Raw genomic sequence first — 11,284 nt, 5'->3', positions numbered from 1 at the left:
CTTATGCCCAAATAAATCTGTTAGTCTTTAAGGTGCCACCAGACTCCTTGTTGTTTTAGGCTGACTTAGTTTTTCCATTCTAACTCATTCATTTCTGAGAGATCATAGAAAGAGGCATCTGAGACAAAAACACAGAACGCCATCTTGACCTCAAATGGCAATACAACCTAATAAATAATGGGATAGATCTTCCCCTTACCCTGAGCTGCATGGACAGTGACAGTTATGTTTCTCCATGTCAGTATATCGGCCATCTAAGTAAGCTGTCTGCACGGTTTGGAAACGCATTACTGTAAAGGCCCTTCTCAGTGAGTTATTAAACAGACTGTCTAAATATCTCCCATACCCATGAGTCTTTTTAATAAGGGAAAACTAAGGTGACATTTGAAGTAGAAACAACTGCCATATATAGTTGCTTATTAATATCTTCTATTCTCCACTTGAATAGGGATTTCACACTTCTAAATTTAACTCTAATCATTTCCGATTCTGAGAAATCTAGAGAATGCTAAGGATTTTGAATATGCTCTAGCCAAGACGCACACTTACTAAGGCAGATGGGGGTTTAACTGAACACTTATATACTCTCTGATGTTGCAGGCAATGGTGAATGTGAAGCTGGTAAATGTAAATGCTTTCGCGGCTGGGAAGGTGACCGCTGTCAGTGTTCACTATTGACAGCAAAACATTGCATGAATTCCAAAGGCCAGATTTGCAGTGGAAGAGGAGCATGTGTATGTGGAAAATGCGAGTGCACTGATCCAAGGAGTTTTGGCCGGTTTTGTGAATATTGCCCTACTTGTAACAATGCCTGTGACGAAAACAGGTATGTTTCTAATACTTGACTTAATTTCCATTTTTAATGTTGTTGTCCTTTCCTAGAATATTCCCATTCAGATGCTGTATACATTAGAATTTTATTCTCAGTGTAACCTTACTTAAACATGAAGCTTTGAGTCTCGACTTGAGGCTCGGACTGTACAATTCATCTGCAGCTGAGGTATTCGTGCTGACATGCCCAGATCCACGTGCAATGCACTGAAACTTACTTTTTTTTTTTTTTACCTGTAGTATCCCATTAATTGTAGTCAAGATGGTTGTTTTATATATTTCTCCATAAATACAGGATTATCATGGCAACATATTTTCCCACTGCATTATTACTAAACTGGAATAATTTAGAGATGGTCTGAAAGTGGTATCTGCTACACACATCACTAACCCTTTATCAGGAAGGTTAAAACATAAAAAATAACGTTGCTGCAATGAAAACAAGGCTATTCATAAGTGGTTAAGGGAACACTGTTGTTTTGGGAACAGAGTATTAAAGGAGGGTAGTATATTCATTCATTTGGTTCCGAATACATCCTCTAAAGGGCTGGGGGGAAAAGTGCAGCTTTGAGTTTTAAAGATGAATACTTAGGGTGAGTCGTTCTGCTCCCATGTGCGAAGAGGTAGAAAGGGATCAATCCTGTTGCCATGCTTACCCTTGTAGAGAGACTAGTCGCAACCCTGCCCTTGTGCTCTCTTCCCAAATAAGACAAGGAAGAATGAGCCTGGAGACAAAGGGCTTGTCTACAGTCAAAACATGACAGCAACACAGCTGCACTGCTGCATCTGCACCGCTGTAGCGCTTCAGTGTAGACACAATCTACGCTGATGAGAGGGATTCTCCCATTGGTGTAGGTAATCCACCTCCCTGAGAAGCGGTAGCTAGGTCGACAGAATTCTTCTGTCAACCTAGTGCTGTCTGTGCAGGGACTTAGGTCAACTAAACTACGCTACTCAGGAGTGTGGCGTTTTCACACCCCTGAGCGACATACTTATGCCAATCTAATTTTCTCGTGTAGATCAGGCCTCAGCCATGTGTCTGCCTCCCCACTAGCCACCAGAGCTGGGCTAACAAGGGGAAGTAAATTCTCCACTCTTTCAAAGATTGTAGCAAGAACTACATGCTCCTGAAGGCTGCTTCCAAAAGCTCCTGCTGGAATGTTGCATCATTCTGCAATCCCCATTGTGGGCAATTTAACCCTTCATCTAAAAAAATAAACAGTAAAAATAGAAAGAATTGATATTCACCAGTTGAATTCTGAGCTGTTTAGTATACATGCTGTTGGAGGAAAACTCCAGGCCATGTCTGAAGAGGTGAATGCTAAGACTTGGCAGCATGATGTGAAAATACAATATCTGGGTTATAACTGAAAGTCAAAGGGAGTTAGTGCCCATGCCTTTGAACAATCTATCTCAACTTGATTAAAAAGTCAATTGCATTTTTTTGTACCATTAATGATGTTTGTTTTCTGTAGTCATTTAAAGTTCAGTTCTACTCTGAAAGTAGTAGTAAAAATGGCACTACCTACTACCTGTTTGTATTCAGAGTCTGATCTGTTGACATTTAGTGACAACAGTAAGTTGTTTGCTACTTTACTTCTGTAGGCACTGCAGACCCAGCCCTGTGTAGACAAGGTGCTCATGTTTATTCTTCCTAATGTATCATCAAAAGAATTCCATTTGCAAGGCTAAATGTTTCCCTGTATTATTACGGTGCATCTCATTGAATGCCATGAAAATGTGGTGTAAGGGGCAATAAGTGGACTGCAGGATCGTTATTACTATTGATGATGCATGAAAGGAAGGAACCCACCTTTATTTTAGTAGCTCATGTTGAGTTTGTGGATCTGATAGCTAAAGAAACCACAGGGTAGATTCTGCACCTCCTTAGATGTACAGCATGAAAGGTGTAGTCCAGGGTCAGGGGAGGGTGGCTTTGAGCCAGCATCTGACTATTTTACTTCACTACTTTTCACCAAATAGTTTTGAAAACCACATTGGGCTAAAGTAGAGAGACAAGGTGAGTGAGGTAATATCTTTTATTGGACCTGTTGATGAAAGAGACAAGCTTTCAAGCTACACAAAGCTCTTCTTCTGGTCACTCTATTAGCTCTAGGTAGCTTGAAAGCTTGTCTCTTTCACCAACAGAAGTTGGCCCAATAAAACATATCACCTCGTCTCTCTAATATCCTGGGACCAACTCGGCTACAACAATACTGCAAATAACAATGGGTTAAAATATTGCAAGAGAGAGACAGCATGTCTCAAAGTTAATAAATAAATGCTTCAGTATTTTTCTAGCAGCAAGAGAACATTATTTGAACACAATAATTATTCTGTTGATTTAATCGTTTAAGGAAAATGCAGTGAAGTTATAATGGTGGTTAAGTGCTATATTTATATGTTCATTTTCAGGAATTGTGTTCAGTGCCATTATTCTAACAATGCATCACAAACTACACATGACCAGTGCAAAACCTCATGTGCTTATATGGTGCATTATATTGATCCCGCATCAGGTATGTAAAAACCTAGCTTTGCCTAATCACTTCATTAAAAGTGTGAAAGCCATCAAAATTCGTAGTAGAGGATCCACACAACCCACTTGGCATCACTTAAGAACCATTTAATTCTTTAAAATTGAGTGTAAGTTATGTATAGGACTCGGTATAGGCCCTCTGCATTGTAGTGAATTTTTCCCCTCAGTTAACAGTCAGGGCCAGCTCCAGGGTTTTGGCCGCCCCAAGCAGCCAAAAGAAAAAGCCGCAATTGCGATCTGTGGCGGCAATTCGGCGGGAGGTCCTTCTCTCCGAGCCGGAGTGAGGGAGCGTCCACCGAATTGCCGCTGAATAGCTGGACGTGCCGCCCCCTCCGGAGTGGCTGCCCCAAGCACCTGCTTGACAAGCTGGTGCCTGGAGCCGGCCCTGTTAACAGTTAATACTTAATTGTAAAAAAGCCTCCACTCTTCCCTTCCCTTATGCCTTCCTCAGCCCTGCAAAATTCAGTACATCTTGACGTGTTATTTTGTAACAAAATTAAATCTGATATCGTCCTGCTTAAATATTCGTATGAATGATGGATTTAAAAATTGGCACTGATGCACAGATATTTCTGTAATAACATTCCTTGCTCTAGTTAGCATTTATATTCTTCAAGAGTAGATTGTGATTGTTTGAAGAAAGTTTGTTTTGCTTCAGGGAAAATGAAAGATAAATAATAACAGGAAATGTGATTGGCAAGCATTGCTTAATCAGATTTCCAAGATCCTTGAGAAGTTGCATCCAATAGTGAATCCTGCCTCAGTAATGTTTAAAGAAAGATTTACAGAAATGTATTATGGTAGCCATATGTTTTACTACTTCTCATATGTTTACATTATTTCACATTACGAGAGCTGAACAAATGAAGTAGAACGCATAGCTCAATGAAACATTTTAATGTGTCTTAAGTATACACAGCTGTAAGTTAATGAGGGTGTGTAAAAGTCTTTCTCTATTAATAAACACATCCAAAGCCCATTCAAGTGACAGGGCCCAAATGGCAAAGAAAATTACATATATGTAATCACTTTTTGTCAGTTAATAGCTTTACGTAGACATTTTGTTTTAAAGAGGCATATAAAAGTGACAGTGATTCTATTTGGGATTTATGAGAAGGATCTGTAGATTTTTAAAACCATTAGAGTCCCAGACTATTGAGAGAAGCAGCTTGGTGCGGTGCAGTGCATAGGGTATGGGACTGGGAGTCAGGAGACCTGGATTCTATTCCTGACTTTGCTAGTAACAAGCCTGAGTTTTACCTTCCACACTTTGTCTGTCTTGTCTGGGGCAGAGACTGTCTGGTACTGTTTTGTGTGCCTAACACAATGGAGTCCTGACCTCTAGGTGCTACTGTAACATTAAACAATACAAAAATTGTGACCCTGTATCTGGATCTTCCTAACTGGAATTTTTTTCCTGATAAAGCTATTTTAAAAATAGTTTGCATATGGCAATGTGAATAATTATTCCTTCTTCATTAAATACTTTCACACATACAATCATTTGGGGTTATTTTAGGAATTTGGTTTAGTGAAGCTATGCTAAATTAATGTGCAGTGTTAAATTCAAACTTGGTTTAATGGGTGGCCCATATCAATATTTAGCTTTACACTCTTGTTTTCCTTTTATTGCAGAATGTTTCTCTGACCCAAACTACTTTAGAATCTTTTTCATAATCTTTATAGTTACATTTCTGATTGGGTTGCTTACTGTACTTATCATCAGGCAGATAATTCTACAGTGGAATAGCAATAAAGTTAAATCTTCCTCAGATTACAGAGCATCTGCAACAAAGAAGGTAATTGATTTCAGAGAAAATCATATTCAGTACTTTTTTTTTTTTGCTTGCATATAAGTGTTAGCTATTTGTTGCTAAACTGTATCTTCTCCTTCAAGGATAAGATGTTTTTGCCTACTGTTTGTACGAGAACAGTAACATACAGACGTGACAAACCAGAAGAAATAAATATCGACATCAGCAAGTTACGATTAAATGAAACTTTCAAGTGCGAGTTCTGAAGACTGTTTTCTGCAAATCTCTATTTCCATCATTTTCTAATTTTAAAAAGCTATCTTATTTTTACTGTGTAAGAGTCTTGACTGATGCTATTTGTTTTTGTGGCATGCATTTTTTGAATACTGTAACAAACCAACATGTAAGCATAGTCACATAATGTGACTACGTTTGAAGTTATGGCTGCTGTATTTTATGAAAGAGAAATGTGCATTACTACTGTTCAAGACCATTAGTGTTGGTGTAGCACTTTAATGTAAAATAATTTATTTAGTTATGGCATAGAATGTAGATATGAACAGGGGGGACAAAGCACTGATCTCACTTTACATGTAGCTAGTATTGATGTGCGCTGCGGGAATGGGCAAAACTGTGATTAAAATATTAACATTCCTATACATTATGGCAATAGATGGCGCTATTGGAGTACTTGTACATGTAGAAATGATACTTCTTAAAACATTTATGGTTTTCCTTTCAAAGTTCCACTGATCTTGTCTGCTTTGACATCAGTTTATCTTCTTATAGTTACTTATCAAAAATAACTGGATTAATGAGTGCTTAGTTACTACTGGTATTTTTAAAAATCTACAGAATATAATGTCACTTAAACAGGATTTATTCTTCATATGTGATAAAGTGTATACATTTTAATATTCTCTTTGTTCCAAAATAGAGACTTTTATATATATTTTAAGATATGTGAAAACTGAGTCAGTATAAAAAGGGGAAAGGGGGGGAGAGTTATTCTAGTGTGGTTTTGTTTTTTGTTTTAGCTGACTGGAATACGCTACATAATAATTAAACACACTGGCTAAATTCAGTTCTGGGGTTGGCAAGAGGAGCTGCACTGAAGTCAGTTGAGTTACACCAGGGCTGTATTTGGTCTGCTAGCTACAGTCCAGTGTTTTGCCGAATAAGGGCTCTCTTCTTGTTAAATATCTGATATGCCTGATTTTTCCACATCTGCGACTTTTTAGCTGAGAGAATCAGTTTGCATGAATCCTTTATTTAACCACCTAAATTGTTGTTGCGGTGCACTGGGATATGTATCCAGTAGGATGTGAAGGTGTCAACTTCAAAAGAAGAAAAAGAATACAGAAAAAAAGGAGAGGAATTTTCCCATGAGAACTAGTTGAATTGACCAATGTAGATTCAAATTCTGCCTTCAGAAGTCGGCAAGATCCTTCCTAGATTCAATGGGACCAATATGGATGCGTCTGAGGGCAGAATTTGTGCCACGGAATAAATTGTGCAAAGATACTCCACTTCTCCGTAAAACAAACTCTGCAACAATGGAGGCTGTCGTATTGTTGCTATATGCCATATAAAGTGCACAGCTAGTAGTCAGACTGACTTGTTTTACATTGTCATAAAGTTAGGAAGTCCTGGTAACCCTCTTTGAAATATGCACTAAAATTTAGTTGGCAAAAAATTCTCTGACATGACATATGTTATCAGTGCTAAATACTGATACTCAATACTAATCTGTGCCTTTTGCAGAGCGTATTTGTTTCACTGAAACAAGGGGGGAAATGTCTTTATTAAAAAAAAAGCAGAATAGACATGGTTGAGATACTTATAAGAAATGAGAAAAATGAATTCTCCCAATTCTGCATTCCTTCTGTACAAGTAAGTCCCACTGAAATCTGGGAACGATGTGCATGTGAAAGGAATGCAGGATTTGGAATAGATAATCAGCTTTATGGGTCGTGTTTCACAGACAGCATTCCCTAATACACTGATCAAATGGAGGTTTGAAAAAAAAATCCTACAAAGACAATGGCTCAAAATTTCCATTGTCATTGTTCTAACAGCTCTAGATATCAGTGGTAGTCACTACATACTTCCCCCTATTAAGCCACCTTTTACTCCTCTATTAAGTATTTCTATGTCACACATCACAGTAGTATTTGAACTTCAGTTCAGACAACTTAAAAACATCTCGCTAGAAATTGGAATACATTACACTGATTTTATTTGTGTTCATGATAACCTTCATTTTTATTTGTTAATTATCGATTATTGAAAAGTATACTACAGTGAATCAGTTCAACTTTATACTGTATTTAACTTGAATTATTTTTCTTTATACTGCACAGTGTGGGACTCAGTCCTCCTCCCATGGAAGTTAATGGGATGATTACCATTGACTTTACTGGGAACAGAATAAAGGCCCATGTGAAATAAGCATACTTAATATTGTTCTGGTCACAACTTGTTAAAGAGAGGAGGAAACAGGGTACTGTCTGGATATCAGTAACTGTTTATTTAATTGAAAGATTTCATGTGCTTCACAAAAGATATGAACCTATTCTTTAAATAATGGAATATGATTTTTAACCTAATTCTCTTGGAATGAAATACAATAGCCCTTAAGACAACATATAGTTAAGTGATATAATTGGTAAAAATAATTTATAACTGTTTAAAATAACTTCTCTTCATTGTTCACAAGTGTCAAATTATTGAACAGAAATGGAGTTGGGGACTTCATATACAGGAGAGAAAGGGGTCTTTATGGTAACATCTCCCCCCACCTCCAAAATACGTCCTATCGCTGTTTCTCTCCTTCTGTTGCACTTTGTTGGAACTCCAGCTCTACTCAAATGGGGGCATGGCCAGCATGTTGCCATCAGAACAGCTGCTCAATGCATTATATTCCACTCGGGTCAGTGGAACTTTGCAACATAAATTTCATTGTAAGCTGCTGCTGTCCTGAGTAGTTGTAACTCCCCCTTCCACTGCATTAATGTACCATGGAGGAGGTTACGAGCGGGCTACTGACAAAGAATTAGCTGCTAGCAATGCAGAAGGCCAAGAGCTAATCTTTAGAAGGCATTTGGGGAGGTCAGACAGAACAAGATCCTCAAGACGGTGCCTGATTCTCATTGATGGCTGCCATGCATGAGAAACTGTGGCCTTGCCTGCTAGCTGTTCCCCTTGGCCCCTGGCCCTGCTTTTCAGAAGGGATGGTGCAGAGGAGGAATGACCCAACAAAAGCCTCACAGTGGTGGGGATCTGTGCTCCATTTGCACATAACCTTAAATGAGAAAGCACTTAGCCCATAACTCACAAGAAATTTGATCAGCACTTACAGGTACTGTGGCTGTGCTTTGTGTAGCAGTTAGTGTGTGCGCTATTGTAAACAAGTTAGTTCTACATAGTCCGTATCACGATTTCTTCTTTCTATATTGTGCCACTAACGTGTTCCCTCCAAACAAAAAATATAATATTTGGCCTCAACAAAAGTCACTACAGGCTTATGGGAGAAAGTTAAGCTCACTGAAAAATGAAACATTTCAAATAATTTGACAGTAGGCCAGCTCCAAAATGTGGAACACTTCATTAAAGAAATACACACAGGTACTATATTTGTATTGTTAACTGGTCATTTGGGGATCTTTTTATTTTATTTGTTTTACCTTATGCCCCATAAGCATAATATTTACATGAGCATCTGCAGAAAAATTGTTGTTCCTTGTTTAAACATCTCTATGAATGGTTTAATTATTCTAGTTCTTAAACTAGATACTTGAGCGTAGAGAGGGCTAAATCTTATTCATCTCTAACTACTTGTTCCTGTATATTTTAGAAAGGACAGATGCTTATGCAGTAAAAATGTGCACATTACTTCTGATTTAAAAAAAAAAACACTCATAGAATTACAGTGACTCAGTGTCAATTACTTCCAAGCTCTATGAATACATTTATTATAGTGTCACAAATGAGTATGGGGAAATGGTTTGTTCATTCAGAAAATGTGCACGTGATGTATGTGGAATTTTCATTGTGACAGATTGAAATACTCCCATATATTCACAAGCAGTGTTTAAAGTGGACCTTCAAAAGAAACCACATTTGTCTAGCCATACTTTACATGTTATCAGTTATTTGAATTGTATTAATTTTTTTCAGTGTGAGGCTCGAAAATCTCCTATGTAAAGTATGGTTTTGTATTAGAAGAAATAATTTGCTGTAGGTGGTAAAATATTATGATACCCTTGCTTTCTCAAGTCACACAGGGGAATTAGTTCTTTTTTTCCATACATGGGTGTGATTGTGACTGTGTTCTTAACTACGACAGTGAACCTGTGAAACTTACTTTCAGGCAACACCTACTCTTCCAACTAGCCACGTTGGGTTTTATGATGCCCTTTAAGGCACAGCTCGGGGTTGAGGGATGTGCAGAAATGTACTGCCTTAGGAGGGGCTCGACGAGGCACAGTGTCTAAAGCAGGCAGAATGCATCCAAGAGCTTTGGGGAGCGAGGTTTGAGTGCACTCCTTGAAGAGAGTACAGTATCCATCCTCTGCGCCCAACCTGTTCTGCTAGCCAGTGCAGGGAACCATGTCCCTTCCCAGATGCTTTGAAGAGGTTAGACTGGCAGAGGCACTCACAAGATATTCCTTGTGCATAGGAGAGTGTAAGGGCCATTTTGTGTCCAGCCCCTGCATAGATGAGGAGGCTGTTTGCACCCTCTGTACCTAACCCTGTTCCCTGATGTAAACACAAAGGGCAATGTTGGCAACTGACTAAGAGGGACTACTTGATGTAGGGTTGTAGAACTGGACCCTATGAGCCTCAATTGAAGCCCATTGAAGTCAGTGGGAATTTTTTCATTGACGTCAGTGGGCTTTGGAGCAGGCCCTAAGTAAGCAGTACAATTCACAGTTAGAAAAATGCACTTCTGAAAGATACATCCGCTTTGATTTTTAGTTGGAAATGCCAAAGTGTGGAGCAAGAAATTTTATTGATTCACTGCACTATATTTATCAAACTGTCCAATCAAATTAGAAATGAAATGTATCCGTAGCGTTTATGCCATGCATTTGAAATCTAAAAATAAGATTTACATGGTAAACAATAATGAAGCAGTAGTTAGGAAGAATGTTACTGTTTTTAGCTATTGCTCTATACCCAGAACTCTGATAGAAGTCCAGGGAAATTTGAGTGTACTGTACATTGATGTCAGCAGTAGGTTAAAATTACCTAGCAAAAATAATTTGTATATAATGAGACAAATTAGTGCAGTTGCACAGAATACAAGCTAGCTTAGAATTAGAGCCCAGTATATTTTAATATTGTTCAAGATGATTCTTTCTGAAAATAAATGTCCAGGAAGTTCTTTTGCTTTAGAAATTCCTCTTCAGCTACCATTTCCTCTTTGTTTTATTTTTCTGTTGCACACTCTTGAAACAAGGTACGTAGTTAGGAAAAAATGAGTAAAATGTCTGGCATGTGTTGATGTGAGTTGAAATCCTGTCCCCTTTCAAGCCAATGGGAGTTTTCATTCTGGCCACAGCTTCACCCCAGCTACCTTCCTTTTTTTCCTGTTTGCAAACACATTTGTTTTAGACACATTCACTGGGCTGAGATCTATTTCACACTTACTACTACTGTTTTCAAAAAATAAAACTACTTTAAAGTGTCTAATTTAGCAAAGTAGTGAGAAAATGACTAATATAATATGGGGGTTATTTTCATGTTTAATGTGCTGCCTTTTGTTTAAAAAAAGTATGTGGATATATAATGATTCTTTAGATTTAAAAAGTTTGATACATAGAACATTTTAGAAAGGGAAGCAGGTTTTTAATGTATTTGTAACTCTTATTGTTCATTTCTAGCTTGAAATGACATTTTTTAAATGAATCACTACTTAAATTTGTCTGAAAATGTTCTGACTATTTTCTTTAAAATAATATACTTTTGTAGCTGGTTATTCATTTCAGTTGACTACTAACTTCTATTTTGATTATATTTATTAATGAATTGACACTGTAGTGAACTGTGAGATGTTTATTTTTCTATCAGAGTAACAGTTATGACATAGCATTAAGTTAATGCAACGTTATTGTACTTGCTCTCTAAAAAAAATAAAAAAGCAGTATTTCATCCC

At 37.7% G+C, this 11,284-nt stretch overlaps 1 protein-coding gene across 1 annotated transcript in view; it reads left to right on the top strand.

Moving 5' to 3' along the window:
* Positions 1-5,794, top strand: part of ITGB8 (integrin subunit beta 8) — a 70,117-nt gene extending 64,323 nt beyond the window's left edge. The window contains exons 11-14 of the mRNA XM_024219730.2: positions 601-826; positions 3,247-3,350; positions 5,006-5,169; positions 5,268-5,794. Coding sequence (XP_024075498.2) covers positions 601-826; positions 3,247-3,350; positions 5,006-5,169; positions 5,268-5,390 — 617 coding nt within the window. The 3' untranslated portion in view covers positions 5,391-5,794. The remainder of the gene's footprint in view (positions 1-600; positions 827-3,246; positions 3,351-5,005; positions 5,170-5,267) is intronic.
* Positions 5,795-11,284: the final 5,490 nt, after the last annotated feature.

This window comes from Terrapene carolina, unplaced genomic scaffold, assembly GCF_002925995.2.
Source record: "Terrapene carolina triunguis isolate 2854851 unplaced genomic scaffold, T_m_triunguis-2.0 Scaffold84, whole genome shotgun sequence".
In the NCBI taxonomy this organism is placed as follows: Eukaryota; Metazoa; Chordata; order Testudines; family Emydidae; genus Terrapene; species Terrapene triunguis.
This window is presented reverse-complemented; position numbering and strand designations above follow the sequence as displayed.